The sequence below is a fragment of the Cuculus canorus genome, chromosome 4, assembly GCF_017976375.1.
Source record: "Cuculus canorus isolate bCucCan1 chromosome 4, bCucCan1.pri, whole genome shotgun sequence".
Lineage (NCBI taxonomy): Eukaryota > Metazoa > Chordata > Aves > Cuculiformes > Cuculidae > Cuculus > Cuculus canorus.
This window is the reverse complement of record NC_071404.1, coordinates 7,559,923-7,587,829: the sequence shown is the minus strand read 5'-3', so window position 1 is coordinate 7,587,829 and position 27,907 is coordinate 7,559,923. Positions and strand designations below refer to the sequence as shown.

General features: G+C 48.8%; 1 protein-coding gene across 1 annotated transcript; it reads left to right on the top strand.

Moving 5' to 3' along the window:
• The first annotated feature begins 1 nt into the window (after position 1).
• Positions 2 to 25,348, top strand: ATOH8 (atonal bHLH transcription factor 8). The gene is made up of 3 exons (XM_054065864.1): positions 2 to 642; positions 15,013 to 15,204; positions 23,606 to 25,348. The coding sequence occupies exons 1-3, from the start codon at positions 223 to 225 to the stop codon at positions 23,609 to 23,611; spliced, it is 618 nt and encodes a 205-aa protein (XP_053921839.1). The 5' UTR covers positions 2 to 222; the 3' UTR covers positions 23,612 to 25,348.
• Positions 25,349 to 27,907: the final 2,559 nt, after the last annotated feature.

Genomic DNA, 27,907 nt, shown 5'->3' with positions numbered 1-27,907 from the left:
CGCTCATCTGCGCGGCGGCGGCGGACAGACACACGGACAGAGGCAGCCGGGGACAGAGGGAGCGGGCGCAGATGGGCGGCGGTGGCGGCGAGGCGGTGGCAGAAGCAACAGCAGCAGCAACACCAGTAAAACCAGCAGCACCACCAGCAGCGGCAGTAAAACCAGCAGCGGAGGCAAAACCAGCAGCGGCGGCGGCGGCGGCGGAGCCGAGCGCCCCTTGCCATGCGGAGCGCCCCGCTGGCCGCGGGCGAGCCCTGGCCGCGCCTCTGCGCCTCGGAGCTGGGGACGCTGCGGCGGCTGCGGCGCAAACACGCCTGCAAAAGTTTCCGCGTGGAGCTCAAAGTGCTGAGCGGGAGGCGCTCGGGGCTCCGCGCTGCACCCCCTCCGCCTCCTCCTCCTCCTCCGCCGCCGCCGCCGCCGCCGCCCGCCTGGCAGCCCCGCAGCGCCGCGCTCGGCGCCGCCGCCACCGCCTTCCCCGCCGCGGCGCCGCCGCCCACCGCCGCCTCCCCGCGCCCCGCACCGGCGCCCGCGGGCTCGCCCGAGATCAAAGCCCTGCAGCAGACGCGGCGGCTGTTGGCCAACGCCCGCGAGAGGACCCGCGTCCACACCATCAGCGCCGCCTTCGAGGCGCTCAGGAAGCAGGTACCTGACCGGGCGGAATGGTGCCTGCCCGCCGCGGGCATCGCGGGGAGAGGTGCTGCCCCGCGGCGGGGCCTGGCGGGTGATGCGGGGCAAGGGGAGGGCGGCAGCGCATCCCTGGTGTCCCTTTCGGGTGCACGGGGATAACGCCCGCACATCCCTGGTGTCCCTTTCGGGTGATGCAGGGCATAGGGGTAACGGTTGTTCATTCCTGCTGTCCCTTTCAGGTGATGCAGGGCACGGGGATAACGCCCGCACATCCCTGTTGCCCGTTTTGAGTGATGTGGGGCATAGGGATAACATCCACTCATCCCTGTTGCCCCTTTTGAGTGATGTGGGGCATAGGAGTAACACCCGCACATCCCTATTGCCCCTATTGAGTGATGCAGGGCGCGGGGATAGCACCACACATCCCCACTGACCCTGTTGGGTGCACAGGGATAATGCCCGCGCATCCCTGGTGTCCCTTTCAGGTGCACGAGGATAACGCCTGCTCATCCCTGCTGTCCCTTTCGGGTGATGCGGGGCAAGGGGATAACACCCACTTGTCCCCATTGCCCCTTTCGGGTGATGCAGGGCACAGGGATAACACCCGCACATCCCCGCTGCCCCTTTCGGGTGATGCAGGGATGCATAGGGATAACGCCCACACATCCCTGCTGTCCCTTTCAGGTGCTGATGGGTGCGCAGGGCATGGGGATGAAGTATGCTCATCCCTGCGCCTAAAGCCAGGGAAGGCTGAAGGCAGGAGCCTGGGGTGGACGCCTGACAGGAGGGGAAGTCGGTTTAAAATGCCTGGAAGTACCAACCCTAGCGCTATGCTAACAATCAAGATAGATAAATAAGGGCTTTTAATTTGCTTGCAGTTAGAAACTTTTGGACTTTTTTTTCCCCTGGAGAGAGAATGACATGGGGGTGAGGGGCTGAAAGAAAACCAAGAAAGACCTCTTGAGTGCAAACGGAGGATTGAAGGAGGCGTTTGGCCAAGCTGTAAGCTGGAGAGATGCTCCTGTGCTAAAAGCACATGCTCTCACTAGCTCTCCTGCTGGGGTGGGCTGTAGGAATGTGGGCATCAACATGCTCCCACTGACTTCTGTGCAGCCTTCCTGACCTCTCGAATCCCTTGGGGTTCCTGCAGTCACCTCTGAAACTTTCCGTGTGCCCTATGGCCACCAGGGATAGCCGAGTTGTGGTCCCCTACCAGTTAGTTTCCCATGAGTTTTGCTGTAGTGTGTGCTTGAAGTATGTACAGAGCCGGGTGTTCTTGCTGAGAGGTTTTGAAAATCCTCATGGTCTTCTGTGAAAAGTAATAAACATGTTCTCACTGGCAGCATGGAGTTGCTGAAAGTTAAGTGATATTTTGAACAAAATCACTCCCATCACCTCCCAACATGTGGAGAGATGCAGAAAAGCCAGCAAGGTTCTTGCATCTTCCCCACAAGGATAAATCGGTGCCCTGGCTTTTATACTCAGCCCTTACTTCTCTCTGTGTGTAGGCACCACATAACAGCTCACTGATAGAGGTGTGCCGCCACACTGGGCAAGCCTAGCTGTCCCGCCTTTTCTACCTTTCTAGTAAATGCCAATGGGACTATTCCAGGTGCATAGGAGGGAGGAGGTACAAAGGGCTTGGAGGGTATGACCTGCAGATGAGTGATCCTGAGAGACGCTGAGCATCACCTCTCCCAGGATGGTCCCTTCAGCGCGGTGGGAGCGGCACGCTCTGCTTGCAGGGTGGCTCATACACCCAGCTTTTGGCTACCGTCTTCCAGACATTACTTATCCACACCATTCCCCAGGTATGTTCGCTTTAGGACTCAATCCTCTTTCCTGCTCAGAGAAGCTCTGTTTGTTCCCATCTTCTGCATGATGCCTGCAGCCCTTCTCAATGACTGCTGTCTGTTGGGTGGCTGCACCCCAAAAGTTAATCCTTCCCCATCATCCATTTCTGCAAACAGACATCCAGCACTGACCTCAGTAAAAAGGGCAAGCTGAGTCTGGGGCTGTGTCAGGAGAGGATTGCTGATGAGCATCTAAACTAGAGCATTTTTAATCGCCACAGTAGTGGGAACTGACAACTTCTGTTATAATCACAGTGATCCGGTATGTGCTGGATGCTGTCCTCCGGTGCTGAGAGGCTCCCCCTTGTAAATTCAAACTCCACACTTGATATAGTTTGTTTCTGTAAGCTGCTTCCATATCTCAGTTGTTTGGCAACTGTGTGTTATGCACTTGGAAGTGTCAGTCTAATTCTCCGTGGACAGACATCTACACCACCAAAACCGCAAGGGGAAGTAGCAGTGATTTCCCAGATCACTGGCAATCTTGTTCTAGGCTGAGCCTCAAGCAGAAGTCAGGCAAGCAACAAATTAAAGCCGCACTCTTTTGGGAAATGGGCAACTCTTGAAAAGCCTCAGATTCCTGGCCTTGGCCCTGTCTCCATAAATCATTTCAGCCCTGGTCTCAGCTGGGAGCCCAAAGAGCCTGGAGAACAAGTTGCTGTCCTCTCTTCCCATGAAAGCCGTTCTCAAGGGTCAGCATGAGAACATACTGGCAGAGCTCTATTCACTCTGTAGAGAGAAAGAAATCATTCTCCTGGAAATGTTTGCTGCAAGGTTTTCCTAGCAATTTGCTGAGGGGTGGGCTGGCTGTCCCAACCATCATTGGATGACATTTGGATTCATTTCTTGTTGGGCTGCCAACGGCGTGCTTGGTGCTGTACGTGACATCAGGTGACAGTCGGCTTCATTGCACATACGCGCGGCACTGGCTTGTCACTCAAATCATTCACACCGGTGCCGGCGGCAAGGTTTTTGAGGAGCAGTTGGGATCAGAAGAGAGGACATTGCTTTCTGTCACGTCTTGGTTAGCAGGTCCAGGAAGCGAGAGTATGGAGAGATGCGTTTGTAGAGGTAAATGCAGGAGGGCAGCTTTCTCTTGCCTCAAGTAAGTGCCGTCTTTTCACATCCCCGAGCGCACAAAGGGTGATCAGCCCTATGCAGGCTTGTGCTGTCAGCCGCAAGCCTCGGTTTACTTCTTGTTCCTCGGTTAGTCCTCTGTCCCCTCCTTGTCATCACGTATCAGGCTCTTAAGCAGCTGGGAGACTTTTCCCGAGGCATTGAAACCGATACCTCCCTGCAGACGGGTGGGCAAGGAGCATGGGACAGTGCCGCACTTACACACAGCCAGGCCTGGCCCCATGCTCTTTTGGGAAGGGATTGGGTGCTGGATGCAGTGCTGCTGGAAGCCAGATCCCCGCTCAGCTACTAGTACCCAGCACCCCCACAGGTCTCATCCCCTTACCCACCCTGCTTGGATGCACAGAGCTGGAGATGCCCATCCCTGCTGGCATGTATGAGATAAAACCCCAATCCCTGCAGGATCAGGCCCTCTACAGCCATACTGTAGGAAGCCCATCCGTGCCCGGTGAGGAGGAGGACAAAGTGCAAGCCTTGCCTTTCTGTAGGACACTCTCCCCTTCTCGGCAGCCCACCCGAGGGCGAGCAACTGGCACGCAGTGTGCTGGGCGGATGGGCTGACAGTGGTGTCCCTGCTCTCTGCAGCTGTGTACATATGGCACACATGTTTCAGCTTGTGTCAGCTAGCTCTCCAGATGGCAGGAAGGGCTGGGTGTTTTTTCCCCCAGTTCTTGGTGGAGGAAGAGCCGACCACAGTAGTTTCACACAAGAAAAGGCTAATCCAGCCGTGTCCCTGAGCACTTAGCTGTCCCCGGCTCACCTCGGAGGCCAGGGCCCCCTCAGAGGTGGGAGGTAGATGGGTAACTGACAGCTCTGGGAAGCTGCCTGCCGTTGGAAGTGATGTGTCATTGCCGTTGTGCTCATATCTTGGTGTCGTGGCCACCAGGATTGAGGATCTCTCTCCTTCTCTCTGGATCGAGCTGCTGTCTTCACCATAGGGCTGTAACACTGAAGTGGGACAGAAGAATAGATGCTCCTGAGATACTGCTCCTTAACCCTAGTGTTGGCACGTGGCATCTTCAGCTGCTCAGTCTAGAAGAGATTTCCTGCCTCGATCTCCCAGGCAGCATTTGTCCAAGTGATCCTTCCACTGACAGTGAACTCCTGAGGCTAAGGATGTAGTTCCCCATGGAAAACACTCACCTGCTCTAAACCACTTTGGGGTGGTGGAGATACTTCTTCTATACTTTGCTTTCCCTCTGCTGCTGTTTTTCTGGGTGTCCCTCCTGGGTGCTGTTCCTGTGGCTGGGCAGCTCTTATCTGGAGCACTGTTCTCTTGCTCTCTGATGCTCTGGAAGGTTCTGGTCAGTGAGTTCTTGCTCTGTCCCAGCTGCTTCAAGACTCCCCTTAGTAAGAGTGACGTGACTTGTCACTTCCATCCTTTTTCTCTCCCTCTCCCTGCTATTGTGGGTGGTCAACATACTCAAACATCTCTGATGCAGACAGGGATGCAGCGCGGAGTTCACGAGAACCCAAGGTCATCTCTTCCTCTGTCTGAAGTGCCCACGTGCTGGTGGATGTTAGTTCATGAAGCAGTGTAACCCATTGGAGGAGACAGGATGCAACAACACCACTGCACATCTTCAGAGCAACTGCTATCCAGGCCAGGCCATGGTGGCCAGCAACACCAGCTCCTTTTATTTGTATGCAAATTCCATTGGCAGCAAGAGTCTCTTACTCCAGCACATCCCGAATGTGAAACTGAAGCATCTTAACATGTATTATAGTATGGACTTAGCCATCAGGTTTGCTCTTGGAGGCATTAGCCAGGAGAAGATGCTTTCCACTGATAGGCTGCAGTGGGCACCCAAGCAAACCAACTCTTATCAGTATGATGCACTCGCAGGAGTTGTAGTCAAGCTTCTCAGCTGTGCTGACAGACCCTAAGGTGGCAGCAAACTCTCCCTTGATGGACAGAGACAACCACAGCAAGCCTCCCTGATCTGGAGCCTGCCTAGGCTTGCACATCTGGTTTCTCTCTGGAGCACTGCTGTCCAGCTCCTCCTCAAGAAAGCAACACACTGAGCCACAGCAAGCTAGAGTCTGCGCCGGGAGCAAATGTGTCCACAGACATTTATTTTCCCTTGAAGTATATTGGCGTTTTTCTAAATCTTTTCACCACTGCATTACCAGGGCGCTCTCTGCTTCAGCAGCTGACAGCCTTGCTCTCACACTCATGTGGGTTCCTTGGATATTTTAGGGTTTTATAGGGCTTTTTAGCTGCTGGAGTGGAGGTTTTTTCCCCCCAGTAGCATCATAGTATCCTTTCTCTTTTTACTGCCAGCGTGCACGTGGCTGCTGTGGGTGGTTTATAAATCAGTGCCGAAAAGACCCTGCTTGCTCCCATTGGGAGCGTGGTGGGACACTGGGAGCAGCAGCCTCAAGGCCATGGGAGGAGGTTGCATTGCTATGGGGTGGCGTGAAGGCAAGCTATCTGCAGGGGGTTGAAAGGAAAAGCCAGGCACTAAATGCAGGCAGGACCTGCAGCTTGAGCAGTGCCTTCGCCAGAAACCGGTGGAGGCTGAGACTGTTCTGGGGGTGCATCATTACATGGTCGTCCTCTTCATGTGTCATCCCAAAGGCAGCTGTGGTTTCTCAGCTGTGCAGGCAGGACACTATGTGACCACTGTCACTGACATGTCCTTACTGTGTGGTGGGAAGGCTGAGAGCTTTCCTCCTGCACCTGCTGACATCTCCCAGTCCTGTTCCCGGTGATTCAGCCCTCGATGATCCCACTAGCAGGAAACCCCAAGACGCCTTAAAACCCAGCTCCTGAAGACAAACCACCCACTGGGGATGAGCTGGGCAGGGGGGTTTGTTCTCTTCCATGGTGGCAGTTGGAGAAATGCCGCTGGACTTTGGAAGAGCCAGAGCATCCTCCACAACATTGCTTGCAACATGTGGTGCCACCTCTGCATGTTGTTGTTGAACAGCACAGCGTTAACTGGAGTGTCTCAGTGGTTTCAGCCAGTCTGGGTGACGCTTACAGTTATTTAGAGCCTGGCTGGGGCAGAGCAGGGCGGCACTGTGGTTTAACAGCTAAAGAAGATGATAAAATACTGTCCTGAAGGCAGTGCAGGGAGAGAGAAAATAAGGGAGAAATCAGACAAAAGGACAAAAATCCTGAAAACAATGACTCTGTGTCACCAAGAACTGGGCTTTTTTCCTCCCTTGGCTGCTTGCTGTCTAACTGATTTTATCCTCTGCTACAAATCCCGCTCCTGTTGGGAGGTATTTGCTCTGCCTGCTGCAGCCACCCCCGTGTTAACCTCTGTGTTTTCTTACGGCTCCTGCTGAAATCAGAGGAAAGAGTCTGCTTTTCTCCAGCAGGCTTTGAATCCAGCCTCCGCTCGCTGCCTTAATCTGCTCTCAAATTCCTCTCTGGGCTGCAGTCCCCATGGTAGGGAGGTGGGACACTTCACGCTGCCTTGCAGCAAAGCTCCCTGGGCTCTTCATTCTTGACCTGCTTCTTCTTTGGTCCATGCCACGTGTGTTCACAAAGTGTTATAACCCACCCAGGTCCCAATTCCCACTGTGCCAGGCAGGAAGGCAGGGATGCGAGCAGAGCCACACATGTGCTGTGAGAGGGTTGTCTTGCAGCTGGCCACGGGCTTGGGGCAGCTCCTGAGTCTAAGCAGCGATAGCAAGGGAGTGGAAAACCCTGTGTCCAGCAGTGGCCGGTGACTAAAGAATCACTGATGCCAAGCTGGGGCTAGTCTAGTGCAATTAGCTCTGGTGGAGCTTGTTCTCCTGTTCCACAGATGAATTGGGAATCGGACCCTTTGGACCTCTGAGGTGGAGATGACCACTACTGAAATGTCACTCAAAAAAATAATTCCCCCCGATAATGCTTGAAGGTATCTCCTTCTAGAGAGGTTTTCCATGCCAAATGGCTCTGGAGTTTGTCCTGTGGTACCCCAGTAGTCCTCTGTGTAGTTATTATTTTGGGAGGTGGTACAAAGAGCCTGCACTAAGGTAAGAGCTTTGCTGCAGCCCAGCAATATGATATTTTCCATGCATGATACTGAGAGTGTGTGTTGCATGCCCTGAGGATGTGCAGGAGGCTTTGAGGGTACAGAAAGTCCAGGGATAGTGCTGGAGGACTGTCCAACGTGGAGCAGAGCCAGGCTTGGGGCAGCATTAATCAGACTGCCGTTTGGAAGAGATCCCCAGGGTGAACTCACCCAGCACCACACCTAGGTTTTGTTTGGAGGAAGCCAATTCATTCGCTCCAAGGAGTGAACTCATGTTTCTGCAATGTGAGCAATGGGGGAGCCAGAAGCTGGGAGGGAACCGGGAGCTGGGTTATTTGAGTGATGGACCCACCCGGGAGGCAAAGGCGCCTGGGTCAGGACTAGTGCTCCTGCCTGAGCGATGCTGCTTTTGTTCTTGTTGGCATCTTTAAGCTAGGTTTGGTCCCTGTCTGGGTGCTTTACTGCTTGTTGAGAGGCAGGGATGAGGCTTTTTTTCTGCTGGGACTGCTTTGCTGCTACAGGGCTGCCCGTTCCCCACCATTGCAGTCTGGTGGCAGAGAAACAAAAGCCTCCCACACCCATTGTATGGGATATCTGCCCACCACTGGCCGGAATAGAGCTCTGCAGAGCATATGACACTGTAACACCCACAGGTGGTCGAGGGAGGTGATTCTGCCACTCTATTCTGCTCTGGTGAGACTCCACGTGGAGCACTGCATCCAGCTCTGGAGTCCTCAGCGCAAGAAAGACATGGACCTGTTGGAGTGGGTCCAGAGGAGGACCATGAAAGTGATCAGAGGGATGGAACATCTCCCCTGTGAGGAAAGGCTGAGAGAGTTGAGGGTTGTCCAAGTTGGGGAAGTTCAGTTCAGTATAGTGAGCAGCAGTGGCATGGAGGACCCATCAGTGGAAGCTGGCTGTTGCTGTGCTGTGGGCAGGGGAATCTGGGGACCAGGGCTCTGCAGCAGGCTCTACTGCTGCATGTAGAAGTACTCTTGCAGGCAGCAAAGCTCCTTTTCTGGGAGCTGCAAGCTGCTTGATAGCTCTGAACCACACACCATGCTTCTCCTGGGTCTTAAATTCAAGGACTCCATGCAAGCTCTCTACTTCCGTGGTGTCATGACTGCAGTCACCAGATCCATCCACTGATAATCAGTGGCATTGAAGGGGTCTGGCAGGACACCGAAAGGATGTCCCAGCAATGCTGGCAGACCTTTCCATCATACAGCTGTATAAATTATCATCGTCCCACCTGGGATGTTAGGAGGACACGAGGCATGTAGCTGTCAAGAGCAAGGTAGGAAAGCCAAGTCCCTTGCTGGTGAATCTGAACACACCAACTAGCTCATCAACCAGTGGGTTTCCTAAGAAGTAAGAGGACCCATATGTGTTCACCTCCCCCCTGGAACTGGGTGGAAAGAAAAAGGCTGGCTTCAAACCCTTCCCAGACATGCTCCACAAAATAACATGTCTTGAAAACAGGCAATGATCTCTGGGCAAGGCTTTCAGCTTGTTAAGGCTGTTGCTTATAGAACCACAGAATGTTTTGGGTTGGAAAAGACCGTTACAGACCATCCAGTTCCAACCTCTAACTACGCGCAGGGACATCTTTCGCTAGATCAGGTTGCTCAAAGCCCCATCCAACCTGGCCTTGAACACGTCCAGCGATGTGGGCATCCACAACTTCTCTCCTCCTTATCCTCCTGGTGGCTTTGCAGACATCAGCCCCGGAGATGCTTCCGGATGGTGAAAGAGAGAGGTTTCCCCTGTGCTGAGGACCAGTGAGCAAGGACGACCAGTAGTCCTGGTGTTCCAACCTGCTGCCTTTCCCACTAGGTGACTTAACCCTGGGAAATGTCTGACTCACCTCAGGGTGAAAGGAGGGATGTATGAAAGCCAGAACTATTAAGCACTGGACTTTTATATGAACCTTCTGGAAATATATTTGGCAGGAGGTACAGCACAAACAATGAGACAGGGCAGTTGCACTGTGTTCAGGCGCAGGGAGGAGGCAGCCAAATGCTCTCCCCAGGGAAGGGGATCCTGATGTGTTTCAACTCCCGGCATAAAAATAAACCAGATGAATTAGCAGACAGGTAAAATCAGCAGTTTATTATGACATGTTGTGGAGGAGCTAGCTGTCAGGAGGGCTGAGCCTACACTGCATTGCAAACATGAACGTTTCTCTGCCTTGGAGCCATCCCATCTTCTCTGCTGTACACAGGGGGCCCAATTCTGCCCTGCATGACCCTCATGTGGAGGGATTCTGTGGAAGTCTGTGCTGCCGAGTCCTATTTCTAGTACAATAACAGAGAAGTCTGAACGCCCAGCACCTTCTTTCTTCCAGCATTTTCATGCAGCATAGAAGCAGAGTAGACTTGGCTTTACAGACATTATCTGTACAGGTCCAGGGGCTGTCTATAGAAATTGAGTCTTATTGATAAAGACGGAGCTACCCAGCCAGAAGCTCAATGGTATGAAATGGCTTAATGCTCCTAGAGTCCATGAGATGTTCCTGTTTGTTCCCCACAGACCCATCATGGTGAACTGGTGAACTGACTCTGCACCTTCATACGGCAGCAGTGGTTATCGTACCACTCTCACCCATCTTTTTCTCCAGTTGTTCCTAACCTTATCACGCAGTCTCCTCTTCTGTGCCGTGGATGAGAATCAACTCTAAGACCGTGTCTTTGGTGGATAGCAGTGAATCTTCAGGGAGCAGCAGCAGAGTTCTGCCTTTCCCGAGAGCTCTGGCTGTGGGCTGAGCACTGAACTGGTCAAGTGTGTGGCAGAATTCCCACAGACTTCAAAGGCAGCATCTTTGGTCTTCCAGGGGCTCTGCCTCTGAATTGCAGACATCGAGGATGGAAAAGACCTCTTAGGTCACATCCTGTCCATTGTTCCTGCCAAAGAAGGGCTCTTCTGCACAGGAATATGTCTCAAGAGCGTGCATCTTGCATTGCCTCAGCCCCTGCCAGCCTGGGGATCACTGATAAGACCCATGAGAGTCTGCAGAGCCCTACACAGAGACAACCAACAAATATCCTCTGGCTGTAGCTCTGGTTCCCGCTGGTCCCAGCCCACTGCCATGCTGATCTCCTGAAGCTGAGGATGGTGCCAGTATCTTTTCCTTTCTAGCAGACAGCTGCATTCCTTCAGATTGGTGTGAAATTTCAGTTGCAGTTCTTTCCTAATTCCTTTTAATCACTGCAAATAATGCATGCAAGATGGTGAGCCGTGCTGCTGCTCGGCAGAAATCAGTGAGGTCAGATAAGGGAAATATTTTCATTAACTGCATAGGAACTTGAGCTCTCCTCTGATCTCCCCTGGTCTGAGCAGACCTGCTCAGCTCCTGTCTTCACAGCTTTCCCACCAAAGCACTGGGATCTGTTTGACTTGAGTGTGATGAGCAAGAAGGCAGCAGAAAGAGAGGACTTGGTGTTCACCAGGAGCATGACAGATGCTTGCTTGCATTACATCTTACTGAAAATCTGTGTAGCACAGATCCTGTGGGAGTTACACAGGTTACACCTGCACAGCCACACCAGCATCAGGCATTTTTCCTGTTTCCAAGGCCATCTCTCTGTTTTGGGTTGAATTTTGAAGATTTCTGGGAATCCAGGTGTGTCATCGACATCCTTCACACCAGCTTGTGCAAATCTATCCCCCTTTCCCTGCTGCTTTGTGTTAAAGAAGGGATAAAAACAAAGTTAACTTTCTTTCCCTTCACTGTTTGGGGTAGCTTTGGATCTGGATCTGAACTAAGTGGCTCATTCCTCTCTCAATTTCCCATGTTTAATTCAAAAGGAAACATTAAAATGGCAGGAGCCGAGCCAAGACAGGGAGGGTTCCTACAAAACAGTTATTCTAACACTGTTACCATGGCAAAAACTCTTATCTCCTAATGTTGGTGCCCCGCACCCATCACGGAGGTGTCTGAGCTGCACAAGGTGAACCTCTTCCCCTGCCTGTAAGGGGGCAGCTACAGTTTGGACTTTGTCGCGGCATGTGGGAAAGCCTTGTGTAATCCCAGTAAAGGGTTTTGTGAACTATGTTAGCAGTGAGATCTTTCTTGGAATTCGTAGTGAACGTGTCCTTCAAAACTGTTATTTATTTTGCTGCTTCTTTTTTTTTTTTTTTAAATAAAAACAAAACACAAAAGAAAGAGCAAAACAGATGAGGAAACTAGACATTAGCCTGTCTTCTTGTGTTATAACTGGGCAGCGTCTGTGCATCAGCCTCAAGGATTTCATGGTCTATTTTCCTTCCACTCGCATTAACTTCCTTCTTACTCTCATTTCTGAAATTATTCCCATATTTCATTGAATCCTTCTATTTTAGTTTCCATCTTGCTTTGGTCTTTTTTGCTGCTGTTTGATCTGGGATCTCCACCTTTCTTGTTACATCGGCATCAAAAGAAACTTCGGTGGTTCTGTTGCCTGAAGTTCTTGCTTCCTAAATAGCTCTCAGCTTATTGCATCTGGGGGCCAGGTATTACAGTCTGAGAGCAAGCGCTGTTGGCGGGTGCATAATGCTGGCAAAGAGCCGAAGGCAAGGTTTTAGAGAGCGATTTTGTCGGGTAAAACGAGGCCCTTTTGTGCCACCAGACTCCAGCCATTTCCAGCTACCCCTCTGATTGACTCTGGAGTGATGGGCATAGTACGTAGCCTTGCCTTTTCCTTGACTGCCAACTTTGCAAAGAGGGTCGTAAAGGGTGTATCTCGAATCCCACTGGACACCTAGCATTGTTTCCAGCAGGCAGGACATGGAAGTGGCTCTGTCGGTTTTGAGTTTCTGTTCTTAGCAGAGGAGTTTCTGCTCTGTGCAGCTGCCACCCGAGGTCAATGCAGTGGTGGCACTGGGTATTCCTAGAGAAAAAGTAGATTCCCTGCCCCTTCACAGGAGTACCAGTAGCAGATGATGTGTACAGAAAAAGGCTGTTTGAAGCTTCTTGGCTTGCTTCTGGAGAAGTCTGCTGGGTGCCCCAGCTGTATCGTATAAGACAAATGACCCATAGGGTCAACAGGATTAAAATCCATATGCTTGTGGATAAAGGTGATCCATCCAATTGTAGTTGGTCTGGATTTCCATAAGTATTATGGCAGAGCTCCTCCCTAGGAGAGTTTGAAGAAACTTGTCAGCTTGGACAGGAGTGTGGAGTAGTGATCAGTGGACAGTCAGGGAACAGTGGGTGGGGGAAAAGACCTGGTTCCTGTTGGGAGGGGTGTTGCAGTGGACAAAGTCTGACACTGAGTTTAGCCTTGCTTTGAGCGGGGAGTTGGGCTGGAGACTCCTGAGGTCCCACCCCCTGAAATTGTGACTGTCAGCTGTGCCGCTCGGTGTGTTCATAGAGAACCTAGAAAGGTGGGTAAGCAGTGAGATAGGAAGTTTTCTGGCCATACTCCAGCAATAGGTACAGATATTTGATGCAGGTACCAAGAATGAGAACTACAGAGAGATCTAATGACTCCGAGTGACAAGGTAATAATACAGCAGATGAAATGCGATGTAGCGAAAGTGAATTGATGCATATGGGAAAAAACATCGCGGATTCCACATACAATACGATAGACCCTAAGCTGACCATTATCTCAAAAGCTAGAAATGATGGTTCAATGGAAATCTTGGATCATTGCCTGATCAAATCAGGAGTTACCAGCAAAGGAATATTAAACAAAACAGAGAACATTGACATCTGTTAGATAAATACGCCCACAACATGAATACTGTTGGTACACCATTCTGGTACACCAGAATGGTGCTCTGGACCTTCCGGATCCAAAAGCACGTGTAGGACTAGGAAATGTTCATGGAAGAGCAGCAGGGTTGATCAAAGTTGTGAGGTGGCTTCCACGCATCTGTCAGCTAAGGAGATTCAGACTTTTCCTTCTGGAAAAGAGGCACGAGAGATGGTGTAGGGCTAAGAACATGTGTCACAGAGAAAATGAATAAAGATTCATTGCCTGCTTTGTTGTGAATAGTAAAAGTTGAAAGAGGTTCAGTTTACCAGACCAAATTAATGGACAAAAAGATCTATCCTGGGCTGCTAAATACAGAGGAGGCCCGTCTAGAAGAGGTCATGGATCTGATGTTAGTTGGAGCCTGGCAGAATACTTGGGGAAATACTATATATGTGTGAGCTGCTCTGTTCCTCCCTTGGCATCTGCGTGTGGTCGCTGTGAGGTTCATTGAGGGGGACAACCCATCTTACCTTATGTAAAGTCAGGGACATCATTCCGGCGTTGAACCTGGCTTTGAGATCCTGCAAAGAAAAGAGAAGCTGAGGCATGAGCACAGCAAGAAGCGTTACAAAATCTCCAACCCTAAGTAGTGTGACACCCTAGAGCGATGAGGAAGATGGAGACTGGTATGGAGGCAGATGATAGCGGGACATTGAGGCATTCCAGTGACTGATGTAGTACGAAAACTCAGATTGACAGATGGTCCAAGTGGCTAGGATGGATTTCAGATAAATGCCCAGCTCCAATTTCTCTCAAGCAATAGACTCTTGTGCATTAAAGACTGAATGACCTTTAGCAGTTTTGCAGACTAGCAAGAGCAAACAGAGCCCCAAACCCATTGAACTCAGAAGAAGATCTCTCGTTAAGCTGGATATATCAAAGTTGTATGCCTAAAACGGAGCGCATATGTAGTGTTTTGCTGCATCGCGATCGCCAAGCAATCAAACCTTCTGCAGCAGGAAATGTATACTATTCAGTTATTCAGTCACATGCTGTTTAGTTTGAATTGTTTAAATGTTTCATATTACACTAGAAATCTTCAAGAGTAAAGAAATGAATTGCGTAAGATACAACCAGGGCCCTGAACCAGGCTCTGCTTTGGTCTCTTCTGGGAGGTGATATACCATGATGGGGTGTTTCAGCAGGTAGGAATTACTGCATCCAGGTCGTGTTTCTACAACAGCATCATGTTTTCACATGGGCTTCAAATCATGGCTGATGCTGTTTGAGCCCCAAAACACTAGGTTGTGATATATTTGCTCATCCCCCCCTTATTGCCTTATTCTGTGATGGTATTGGAGCTACTTGCGTGGAGTAAGTTACTTGGGAAGAGTAACTGGTTGATATGGGGGCTGCAGGTTTCGAAGGAAAACAGAGCCTCTGAGAAGTGAACCGAATGGCAGGCAGACGTCCTGGGCCATATCCTGCCGTTGCGTTTTAAGCAGAACTGCCCTGCTGAAATCAAGAGGCTTCGTGCTGCTTTCATCCCCGTGGAGATCAGCAGGGGAGTTCTGCTTAAAAACCTGTTGGGACCATATGGCCTTTTATCGCTAGAGTTCCTATTTATGTTAAAAGCTGCTAAGAAAATAACCTAGTTGTTTTGTCATGCTTCAAGCAAGATATTTTGTTTATCTGGCCTAATTTTTAATTTTCATTTTTTTTCCCTGTTACCCTTTCTAGGTTCCCTGCTATTCTTATGGTCAAAAGTTGTCCAAACTGGCCATCTTGAGAATAGCCTGTAACTATATCCTTTCCCTGGCCAGACTAGCAGACCTGGATTACAGTGCTGACCACAGTAACATGAGCTTCTCTGAATGTGTGGAGCAGTGCACTAGGACCTTACAAGCAGAAGGAAGATCTAAAAAAAGGAAGGTATGTTACAGCCTCCCCTCCCTCACCCCCCAAATGATGGTAAAAGTTACAAAAGGGGATTAAAAAAAAAGGGGGGGGGGAAAAGAGAAAACCCAAAGTGGTTTCCTTCCTTTCTTAACCTCTTGAAAATTTCCTGATTTTTTTCTCCCTCTCTTTTTCTCCTCCATCTGTCTGATCTTGTAATAACCACATTCCTCTCTAATCAAAAGCTTTTTTCTCCTTCCCATCCTCCGCACTGGGCTCTTCCTCTTGTTAGTCGCCCATCGTGTGTTTTAACACGAGCGTGATCCTATTAGAGTCATCTTGGGGCTGTTATTTGTTAAACCAAACCAACCTCGAGTTGCCTTTTGGAGCCCATAAAACACGGTCATTTGCCTGTGTTTTCTGTTTTGTTTAATCTAACACTTATCTCTGAGAAAAATCACCCGACAACAAAAAAAAAGTAGCTAATGGAGACATTGTATGTATAAACACATTAGTAAGATGTATGACCTGAAGGACATGTGGGTATCTTGAGGAAACAACATTAAATCTAATTATGCCTTGCATTCCTTTAGGTTACTTAACACTGAACCAATTAGGTGAAATCATCGTCAAGCGGCAGGAGGAGGAATCAGAGCGTTCTGCCAGTTTTCCTCTCAGAGAGTGACATGGGTGAATTAATGGGTGATTGATGTCTTTGTTCAGGCTTTTATGACAAAAAGAGTTTTGTAAACTTGAATTGAACTTCCCCCTGCTTTCTGGGCTCACTTGTCAGGCGGGATAATAAATCAGCAGGATTTTAATGGATGAATGGGCAGCTAAACCGGGGAGCAGGCTCCTTCCCCGGTGTCGTTAAGATCTGCCTCTGATTCGGACAGGTTTCCTCTATTTTCCTCCTCAATAGCCAGACGAATCATCCTGCAGAAATTTGGTTTATAAATAAACACAATAGCACACTCCCTGTCACTTCCTCTCGCTGTCATGGGCTGTATTTATGCCTCTGGAACAGCAGTGCCAGGTGGAGGCACGGCACTGCTCACCCATGTCCAACAGCACCAACTGAAACTGGGAGGTATTGGGGGAGTTCCTGGGCACACCATAAAGTTGGAGTGTCACTGTGGGGTCCGTAGGTGGTGGTGTCCCAGAGACACTGATGTGATGCCACCAACCTTAGAGCAAGGTGAGAGTTGGGTCTTGGGTCCCTTCCCCAAGTCAAGATGAGGAGGAAGAAGAGGATGAGCGTCCTTCTTGGGGCTTCAGAAGACTGATGAGCTGGTATTCAGGCTTTGGGTGTCTGATGGGCTGAGACCCACAGTCTTGGATTAATGTAAACCAATGCAGCTTAAAGACAGAAAATGCAGAGCCACATTCCAAATGGCTCCAAATCCCAGGGTATTCACATCTGAGGGTTGGGGATGAGCCCACCCGGAATTAAAAAAATAAATTAAGAATTAAAAGTCTTCCATTTATGGCTTTTGTTCTCTAACGTTCGCTCCAGAGCGGACGCATGGAGAAAAGCCCTGAGACCATAGAGAGCACATGAACAATGAAACTCTCATGGGGCATCAGCACGTCCCATCTCCCAACGCACCACTGCCGATCCACAGAAACAGCATCACCAAGAGAAAATCAGCCTTTTTGGCACATTTTTGAAGGACATCTACCCTAACCCTTCTCCAAAGGCCCTCTCCAAAAAGAAAGCCAGGGTTTGCACCTGAGGCAAAGTCTTTCTCCCTGCGTTGCATTACTTTTCTTTCTGGAAAGTGTCCTGCAAATGCATTGCTGTTATTTGGCAAAGTCCAAGTTTAGGGCAAGCCGTGGATTCAGGGACTGATAGTGGAATTCAGGCTGTTAGGTATTGCTTTATTTCCAGCAGTGATGGCAAAAGCACGTTCAGCTGATGATGAGACCAAAACCAGTAGGTACCACTAAGTAGCACCAGTAATTCCCAGTAGATGGGAATAGAGATGCAAAGCCTGGGTTGGGAGGACTTATCTTGGTACCTCCCTCATCATGAGCATGAGGGAGGGAAATGCTGTTATTAGGGTGAAGTTGTAGATCTGAGATGACTGTGTAGGAAAGATCTGAGCTCTGGTTGTCAGGTGGTGTGAAGGGCTGTCTCTCCTGGGGGGTCTCGCATGGGCGGCTGGATGAGGATACAATGGCTTGGCCCAATATCATTGTGCCCTCGTTAATTTTGAAATCGGCACGTTTTTGTAAGCTGTGTGTGTTTTTAATCAGGTCTCTAAAACCACTGCTTGCTGAGCATTTCCTCTGAATTACCGACTTTGGGGTGGTTGTTATATTTTTGTTGTTAGTTTTGGGTTTCCTTTTTTATTCTCTCTTAAAAAAAAAAATCACGGCAAGCCCAAACACAGACCTCCGCTTCTTGAGCTGTACTGTTGGGTCCACAGCACCCTTATCTCCTGTCATCTCCATTTTATTGTGTCTCTGTCTTTATCGCTCTCTCTCCCAGTCTTTGTCTTTATCGCTTGCTCTCCCCACTCTTTGATTGCAATGTGCTGTGGCACCATGAGTTTCTCACACAAAAAAGTAGCTGGTTGGAGTTTGTTTTGGCAGGCAGGGGCTCCAGATGTTGTGTTTGCTGGATTGTGCATCGCCTTTTGCTTTGTTTTTGAGGGCGAATTATCTGCTGTCCGTAACGTTAGGTTGTTGTTCAGACTCTGCTGTTGCAATAGGAAATTTAGTGGGGTGGCTTCCCCCACCCTTTCCACTCCATTCTGTTAATTAGAAAAGTTGGCTTGAGCCTTTCAAGCTTGGTTAGGAAAAAAAATCCCCTTTGCAGTCCTGACTGCAGTTATATGGTGCTTTTAGTTGTTGCAATTGAGACTTGACCAAGGGTCTCTGGTGATCGGAGAACTCATTTATAAGTGGCCAAGAGAATAATTGAAGGGCTTCAAATGCCTTTTCCTTTAAAAGAAAAAGCTGCATGGAGGGGTGGTGAATTTGGGTGATAGTCTCCATTTTTTAAAGCTGGCTTTGTCTTGCTTATACAAGTGATTGAGACCAAGCCTTGCCCTTCACCATGCGCACAAGAGTCACACCACATCAGAGATCTGGGTTGCTACACCTTCAGCAGAGCCCTGAGTCCTGATGGGGCCACTCTGATGTCCTGGGAAAATGGGGGGAATGTGCCCTTGTCTCCAGCCAAGAGCATCCTCTGGCAGCGCTGAGCAAAGGGAGCTGGATCAGAAAGGGGAGTCCAAGTTTCATCTTCCCTGCTGTACCCCGTTTCTGCATGGGACACTGTCCTGAGTGGTCAGAGGTCATCTGAAAGCCTCACATGGATTCTGTAGGGTTTTGGGTCCAGCCTGCTGTTTGCACAGTCTCTTTTTATAGCTTTTGCCCCCAGGGCCAAGTTTTGGTGTCCTGCAGGAAAGACAACATCGTGGCTCAGGGTAGGGATAGGATTTTTGGGATAGAGGGGTGTGTGGCAGGGTGTTCTCCCTGGAAAGCGGTGTTTTTGTCGGTGCATAGGTGTGTGCTGCAGCCCCCCACATCCCCCAGCCCCACAGAATCCCAACGCCAGCCCTACAGGGCTGACCTTACCTCCCCACTGGGCAGCACAACCACAACCCTTCAGTCTTCAAGAGCAAGATCCAACCTCCATATGTATATAACAACCTGTACAAGACACCCAGAACTGAACTAAAAACCGTGAGCACTAAGAAATATATCCCAAACTCCCGTCACAAAGTTCATTTTCTTTTCCTTCCCTCTTTGCTTTTGATCAGCCCTCGTGCTAGGCAGCAACATCGCCGCGGCCATGGGAGCTAAGCCGGAGCAGGGAGGGATGGGTGAGGGATTTTTTTGCTTCATCCTCCCCCCGTCCCGACTCTTCTGGCAGTCGCAGACTCCAGATGTTCGGAGCGCGAGCTGGGAAGTCCTGCTGGCGCCACTTGGGGCAGAGGGCAGGAGAAAGGCACGCGAGCTGGAACCCGGAGTACTCAGTCACTGCAGGACTTGGCGCATTCCCCAGCTCGCTGCTGGCACATTCCCCAGCTCTCTCCTGGCCATCTGTTCCAAAAAAACACTTTCAGAACCTCATCATCACTCAGGATACAACACTGCGAGCAGCTGTTAGCGAGGCAGAAGGAAAAAAAAAAACATACACACACACACATTTAAAAAAAAAAAAAACCAAACCATGCAAAAGGTCTCTTTGTGAGAGAGGAAACTGGGTTATGAATAACAGGCGAGCAGTTGGAGCTCAATAAAAGTTTTCAGCTGGAATTTAGTTTCTTGTTTTTGTGCCTGTGTGTGTGTGCACACAGACACAAGGAATTAAAAATTAAAAGTCTATCTCTCTATAAATATTCCCCAATAATTAAACGATATAGACGCGTATATGGAGTGAAAAGCCACTCTATTTGTTGCAGTCTGCTGTGCTAAAATGGCTCACATTGTGTATGTAATTATTGCATTATACAAAATAGTTATTGTTGTGTTCTGCAATGCCTTGATGCCGCCTCATTGCTACTTTGCTAAAAACAGAGCTCCCACTGTAGCTATCGCTTATTCGCATTGTTGAATTCAAAGGAGTGCATTACACGGGCGTATTTACTTGCAAAAGTGAACAAGCTAATGTTTTATATTACAAAGAGAAATGGTAGTGGCAGGCTTGATTTGTATGGCACTGAAACTATTCGCTTGGAGCATATTTTTTCTATAACACGGTATCATGACTCGTGATTTATTTAGACAGAGCCCTGAGATAAAGCCACAGCTCCCACCCCCTGGTTTGCTCGGATGATCCCGGCTGCCAGGGCTTGCCATTATTGATCATCTGATATTGATTATTATAACACATTTGGGGCCAGCACAGTAAAAATCTTGATCATCTGCATGGCATTTCTTCCTCACTGCTTCCCGTCTTGTGCGGGTTGCGGGGGTTGGGGTGGGGGTCTGATAATGAGGTTCAATCTCCCTTTCTCTGCAGTTTGACTTAGCAGAGGTTCCTCTTTAAAAATAGCTTCATTTCCCTGCTAGGACTTGCAAGCGAGAGCGGGCAGCCAGCCAGTCTGCTTCCCCACAGCCGCTGGCTCCGTGGGACCCGGGGAGGAGCTGGACCACAGGAGAGCAGCGACCCACTCCGAGCTGTCCTGCTGCTTGTGGGACAGCAGCATCCCCGAGGGGTGCCTGGATCTGCCTGGCTATGAGTTATCCCTGCCTTGTGCTGGCTGAAGGATTACACACGCAGGGCACTTAAAAATAAGGTTGCGGAGGGGAGCAAGGCTGCATAAGCACCATATCCCATGTTTATCGCTTGTATTTGGTATGTCCCTGCAACCCAAAACAGCAATTGCAAAGCGGGCAGAAGTGTGAGGCTATGGGCTCATGACAAGTTTGTGAGTGTGCTCAGCTCCGGGGAGGGAGGCAGCAGCAGTTTGTGCATCCCTAAGGGCACTGCACACCCTGCATTGGCTCATTAAGGGGTTCAGCGCTCTAGAGAGCAAGGCTGAAAGCTTTTCTTTGCAAAAGGGATGTGGTGTGGCACGCCTTGTTGCACAACAGCACCCAAAATTCACTTTGCTTTAAGGGGTGTTGGAGCTGCCGCATCGCATCACGCAAAGCCTGGGGCCAGAGACTTGCTCCCACGGGTGGGAGAAGGCTCTCAGAGTAGGCTCCATTGCCTTTGTAGTAAGGATATTAGCAAGAGTAGGGTAAGATCCACCCCACAGATATCAGGTGACTACAGCAAAAGGAAAATGTGAGTAGAAGAGAGAGGAGAAGCCCTGGAACAAAGGCTGATTTAATTCCAGAAGTGCTTTGATTTATAGAGATTGAAATGCACCGTGATGCTGCAAACTCACCAAGGTCATTGGGCCAGCTGTCAAATTCAAGAGCCATGGGAGTTCTGATATTATTAGTTTAAAGCAAACCCTGTTTAATAAATCTGTCTTCAGAGCTCCTGGCTGGAGTATAGAAGGGTGGAGGGGGAAAGAAAGGAGCTTGTTCCCACCTAACATAATCCATAGCCAGCATCAGGCAGCACCTGGGGACCAGCCGAGAGAATGAGATCTACTGAGATCCTCTGTCAGGTTGCAAAGGGATCTCTGTTCCGTTCCCTTTTCCATTTCCTTCTCCTCGAAGGTACAGGATGATTGCCCTGCCCTTGGCTGGTGTGTACATATTCTCTCTTGCTCCACCGTGGCTGATTGTCCCAATTGCAAACGTTTCAGAGCAGAAGCTCCTCTTCCTAAAATTGTCCTACTTCCCAAAACCCACCAATGCTTTTTAGCAGCATCGAGCAACCTGAGCTGAAGGGAAGAGTCTCTTTGAACAAAAGCCGGAGGCATTAACTGCAATCTTAGGTCCTATTTGACCAGCACTTGCAAGAGCATGAGAAGCACCAGAGAGAGGACCCACGGGCCCTGTGACTCCAGTGGATTTGGCTGAGGGCATAAAGCTGCTATTGCTGAGTAATTTGTTCCTGCAGTGGAAGAGATTTTGCTTGCTAATACTCCTGTTCCAGATGAGAATAAGAGGGATTTGTCTCTCTACTGTCTTTCAGTATTAATGAGAGCAGTCATTGCTTCCCTCCTCTTTCTTCTCTTACATTTTCTTTCCATGTGGGATAAATTAACAACCAACTTTTTTCTTACAGGTTATTAATATATATTATTTATTGTTGGAAAATAATTTTAGGGACTCCCAACAGAAACGTTTGCCATACATGATCCTGTTTGTCATTCTCCCACCTAAACCTCATGTATTCAAAATCCCTGATCCCAATTAAAGCCTTGAATTAGGGCAATAGTTTCTATACCGTTCCACTCCTGGCAGCCCTAGGTGGTGTCTTACAGTCAGCAGACACCTCTTTATTGAGAATAGTTGCAATAATGAGCTCTGGTTTCATATTTGGTGTGAGCCAAACATGAATGTGAGCCTATTAGTGCTCAGGTAGGAGAGCAATTGATGTGGGCTGGGATCGACGGAGTGATTTTTATTTGGGACTTCTTAATTGCTGGGATGCACTGAGATGTAGCCAGACCATGGCTCCATCCTGTCGTCCCACAGACCCACACGGCCAAGCACCTCCTCTGCCATATCCACATGTGCTGGTTCCAACTCCATGAATTGGGGGTCCAACAGAGACCAGCATTTCTTACATGGAGGATGACCTGGGCATTTTCATAGAATCATAGAATCACTAGGTTGGAAAAGACCTCTTGGATCATCAAGTCCAATCTTTCCTATCTGCCACTAAACTGTGTCCTGTCTACGCAGCTTTTAAATACCTCCAGGGATGGTGACTCCACCACCTCCCTGGGCAGCCTCTGCCAGTGCCCCATGACCCTTTCTGTGAAATTTTTTTTCCTGATGTCCTGATTTTCAGTAAAATCCTCTTATCAGGAGAAATCTTGATGATCCTGTGCTTCCCAGGGTCTGCACTTTGCAGGAAGGAGTGACAGGGTGGATTTCTGACCCCGCTGCCCCTTAGCCTAGTGTGGATGCTCAGCTGTGATGGTTGATCCCATAAGCCACTGCCCTAATGATACAAATAAAATAAAATAACATAAAATAACATAAAATAAAACATCAGTATCTTAATAATATTTTATACCTAATTGTTTCGATACCCAGTAATGGAAAAAGAGAGGCAGTACAGAAACAAAATGGATTGAGGAAAAAATGTTTCTCAGGCCAAGCTTTAAGGGGTTTGACCTTTTTAAGACTGTCAGGAAGATGTCTGATCTCTCCAGGGAATTAATGGCTGTGTCCAAAGGACCTTCAGAGGTCATGCTGCACCCTGAAGGGCTCTTAAATCCACTGACTAAAAGCAAGAAACGGTGGTTGGACTCGGAAAGTGGGATCTCGTTTCCAAGTTTCTAATTCCTAAGTTACTTAAAGGAGGATTTAGCAGCCCACGTGATGAAGGCAGTTTGGACAACAGAGATGTGATCTCATGAAAGAGCAAGCCCTGCAGATTTTACTCTGTTTTGAACTATGCTACCAATTGTTTGTGGGATATTCACAGGGCTTATTTTAATGTTAAAGAGGGCTTAGATGAGGTTTTCCCTGTCTGGGGCTGCTGCACTTTGGAGTTGTGTATTTTCCAAAGGACCTGGCCATAATACTCTGCGGCCAAATGCAATTACCCAAGTACATCTGCCATGGCCGACTCGCAGGGGGATGTGCAGGCAGAAGGGACAGGATGCAGTCCTGCAGGCTGATGCATGCAGAAAAGCAAATGCAATAACTAAAATACAGAAATAAACACCATCTCCTGCCCAAATCCAGCTTCTCTCAACTTTCTCACTTTCCATTGTGGCACCTACAGGTGCAAGCTCAACTCTTAGCAGGTCCCATGGTGTGTCAATGATGGTCATTTGTGCAAAGAGCTGTCGGGACACCATGTGTTCACTGCTCTGATGGTGCATCTTTCTCTTTCCAGGAGTAGTAATCAGGGAGGATTCAGAAGAGCTTCCAGCTAGAATTACATCTGTTCTTGGCAAAGGCTGTATGATCCAGATGAAGACTGCAAGCAGCTTTTTTGCAGAACCCCCTTTTCAAGATGATGATTCGCCAAGGAACTTTCTTCATCTCTGGGACAGAAAGGAAAAAAAAAGGAAAGAAAAAAAAAAGGATGGAAATGCTTCTTATTGTTGTTAATCCAGCCACCTTCTAGTACGTGCAATTTATTTAGCACTTTTCCCTTTGCTTAACTGGGAAATGTTACCCTCTCAGCTCATGTGTACAGTAATTTTTTGTTGTTGTTATTGTTGCTGTTGTGCCAAAGATTTGATGGAGCTTCTACACTGTGTCTTATTTTTGCCTTAACGTTAAATCTTTGAGCCAAAGAAAAGTCAGAGGTGTCATCCAGACGGTGGCGAGAGGGCCAGCAAGCTGTCGGTGACAAATCCGAGTTTCTGAATCAGCTGTGGGTCACCTCTTATTTCTCCTGCCCGCACTTCTTTGCATGCAGCCCTGGAGCCAGTGTTCAGTGTGGGCAAGAGTGTGACAAAATCAAATCGTGCTTCAGAATTCAGGTTTGCTTCTTTCTTTGAGCTACTCCGTAGTTCTGCCTTTTGGGCAAATTCCCGATGTTCCTATCTGTGCATCTGACACATCCACGGAGTAGAAATACTGACACAAAGTGAGACTGAAACAGGAGCTATGAATTTTTTTAATAAATAAATAAATCAAATAAAATAAGCAAAAGCTAAGTGGCATTTAAAGCAAAAAAAAAGAATACAGGAAATCAAAAGAAAGTTCAGGTAGGCAAAATGAAACACAGCAAAACGATTCAGTGGGTGTTTCAGGTTTGTGAAGTCGTTTTTTTTCCATGGGGTTTTTCAAGTGATTGGAAACCCGTGTAATGCAAAAGCATTTGAATCCTATACTGTACCTTTCACTTCAAATTGAAGTAAAAAAAAAAAAAAAGAAAGCATTGAGAAACGTTTGCTTGGAGTAAGCAGACTTTATAGGTAATACAGTTCATATGCAAGACATCTGCTAATGATGGGGGGACAGAGCTCTGTGTTCAAGTAAAAGAAACATATGGGTTTCTAAACCAAGGAGATTAACGTATTTTGTTTCCCACTCAAAGAGAAAGGTTATTTGCGAGGCCAGATTCATATCTTGGCTACATCAGCGTAAATCAGATTCCTGGGTGTCCAACTAGTTCCAGTGTGAATCTGGGCAAGCATCACTGGGCACTGGGAAGGGTGAGAGACTGGGGAGGACGAGCATCAGTGACAGGAGAGGTTAATAGTCTGAGTTATATTGATGCGAATACAAAACTTGAGCTTCTCAGTGCTTCCCCTTTTATTTCCCAAGCTGAGCAATTTGCAGATAAACACCGAGCCGCGGTGCTGGGATGCAAAACCTGAGCTCACGGGAGCAGGGTCTGGGTCTGGGGTGCCAGCCTGCGCGGTGACAGTCTGCTAGTTGCCAAGTCCCCAGGGCAGGCAAAGGTGGGTGAGTTCTTGGTGAGGATGCTCAAGATGATATCTGATTTCTGGGAGATGAGGGGAATGACTGTGTCCAAGCCCCCTCCCAAGAGCTCACAATACTACTCACACCTCCACCCTCACTGCCCGTAATTATTAGCAGCCCAATAAAATACGTTTTTAGTTTGTCATTTGTATTTCTTTATTAAAGCACAGTTTTTAACCCTGTCTTTTGTTTTATATGCTAAGGCCAGCTTTTTAGCTTACAACAGCACAAGGGGCTGACCTCATGGACAGCAGGCAATGCTCCTTGGAGGTGTTTACTCCCATGGTTACCACGTGTGTGCTCACCTTATGAGGCCAAGTGCAAGGTCCTGCACCTGCATCGGGGCAATCCTAAACACAGATGCAGGCTGGGTAGAGAATGGATTGAGAATAGCCCTGAACAGAAGGACTTCAGGATGCTGCTGGATGAAGCTCGGCATGAGCCAGCAGCGTACACTTCCATCCCAGAAAGCCGTATCCTGGGCTAAATCAGAAGAAGTCTGACCAGCAGGGAAAGGAAGGAGATTCTGCCCCTCTGCTCTAGCGAGACCTCGCCTGGAGTACTGTATTCAGTTCTGGAGCCCTCAGCACAGGAAGGGCATGGATCCGTTAGAGCGAGTCCAGAGGAGGCCACGAAGATGTTCCGAGGGCTGGAGCACCTCCCATACAAGGACAGGCTGAGAGAGTTGGGGTTGTTCAGCCTGGAGAAGAGCAGCCTCCAGGGAGACCTTATAGCAGCCTTCCAGTACCTAAAGGGGGGCCTGCAGGAAATCTGGGGAGGGGCGCTTTGTAAGGGAGAGCAGTGATAGGGTGAGAGTAATGATTTTAAGCTGAAAGATAGATTAGAAATAATTTTTTTCCTCTGAGGGTGGTGAGGCAGTGGCACAGGGTACCCAGAGAAGTCATGGATGCTCCATCCCTGGAGATGTTCAAGACCAGCCTGGATGGGGCTTTGAGCAGCCTGATTCAGTGGGATGTGTCCCTGCCCATGGCAGGGGACTGGAACTGGATGGGCTTTAAGGTCCCTTCCAACTCAAACCATTCTGTGATTCTTTGTCTAAAGACTGGATATAAAGTGGATTTGCTTTTGAGAACAGCACCACAGATGTCACCCAGCCACAGTGAGAGAAAGGGAACTAAAAGGCAGGGGAATTGCAGGGTTTGCACAGGTCTGTGCTGTAATCTCCCATCTGGGTTTTGAACAAGAGCAATGAGGACAACTCCAAATGGTCCCCATCCCGGCATGCACTGGCTGCACTGTGTAGCTGGAGGATAAGAAACTGTGTGCATTTCTGCCTTTGAGCAGTGAATCCAAAGTTCACTGAGCATTTTTAATTTGAGAAATATTATTGTATTTTAGTCACCTGTTCTGCAGTGACTCTTGATTTTTTGAGAGTTAATAATTATCAGTAACACAAGGTCTGCAGGGAGCATCAGCAATATAATACTGCTGATATTCTTTATTTGTCCTTTTTTTTCCCCTCCTATTTTCAATTCCTGTTCTCAGATAAGGAGTTTGCTGCAAATACACAAGCTGCGCAGCAGCATCAGGTTGCGATTGGGGCTTTAAGTCATAATATTCTTTGTCCCTCTAATTAGGGAACTATTAACCCTTGGGATCAAGTTGTTTCGTTTACAAATTCCCAAATTCCCTTTTCTTTAGCATATACTGGGATTCCCACCCTACCATTGTCCTCCAGTAAGTGCTGGCAGAAAGATAGCCCTTAGAAGGTTAAGGAAAAAGAAATTGTTTTGCTTGGTTTGAGTGAGCAAGGCTCTGCAAGAAGCTTTGTGGCTGCTTTTCTGTCCCTGTGGGAGGTCAAGCAAGGCAAGACAAGCCACAGTGGTCATCACTAACACTGCCCCATGCTGCCCAGCCCAGTTCCATCAACTCTAACAACAACAAGAAGCATAAACTTTTGCCAAAAGGTAGTAAACATGTGCGTTTGAATACCGTAGTGGAGGTGACACTGTTTTCCTGACCAGCCACGCAGCCGAGGTCAACCGAGGTACAGAACCAACCTTGCCTCACTCCTCCCCAGCAAACATGTGGAATGGTCGCTCTGTTCTGCCAATAATAAGGTAATGATGTTTATTATCATGCTAGAAAAGCAAAACTGCCCTCGTGCTGTCACTTCCCCAAGGTCAGCAGAGCCAAAGCCTTTGCTCCCAGTTGGCGCTGGCTTCCTGCTCCACGTTGTATAAATGGGAGGGCACGGAAGTCCTTGTAACGCAGCCCCCACACAGGACAATTTGCAGGAGCTCAGCTTACCATAACTCACCATTAGACAGAGGGGAAATGACTTTTATTTGGGTTTCTTTCACAGACTCTGAATGCTGTATTAAACCAGAAATCACACATCAAACCAATAACAACACTTGGGCATAAAGAAGTGCACCTAGCTTATATCACATCATCTGCTTAGGTGCCAACTGTGGTAGTGAAAAGCGTTGGCATTTCCCCTTATTTCTGACCTGCTGTGGGAGTTTAGGGGCCAAGGAGATATCAAAGGTGAGGATCAAGGTGAAGATCATCTCATGAACATGGCAACACCAGGCTTGTTCGAAGTATTGCACAGAATTCATAGCAGCAGTCACCATCTACTTCCTTGCAGCTGCCAAGTCTTTCTCGCCCAAGGAGCCCAGCCCTGCATAGCAAGACATCCTAAATCCAAACACCTTCAAGCCAGGTTTTATATCAGTGCAAGCTGTCACGTGTTGAAAGGCTGTCTACTGAGTCTCAAAAACGTCTCCTAAAA

Coding starts and splice junctions, on each gene's coding strand:
- ATOH8 (XM_054065864.1), top strand. CDS start 223: ATGCGGAGCGCCCCGCTGGCCGCGGGCGAGCCCTGGCCGCGCCTCTGC. Junction 643..15,012: donor TCGAGGCGCTCAGGAAGCAG/GTACCTGACCGG, acceptor TACCCTTTCTAG/GTTCCCTGCTATTCTTATGG.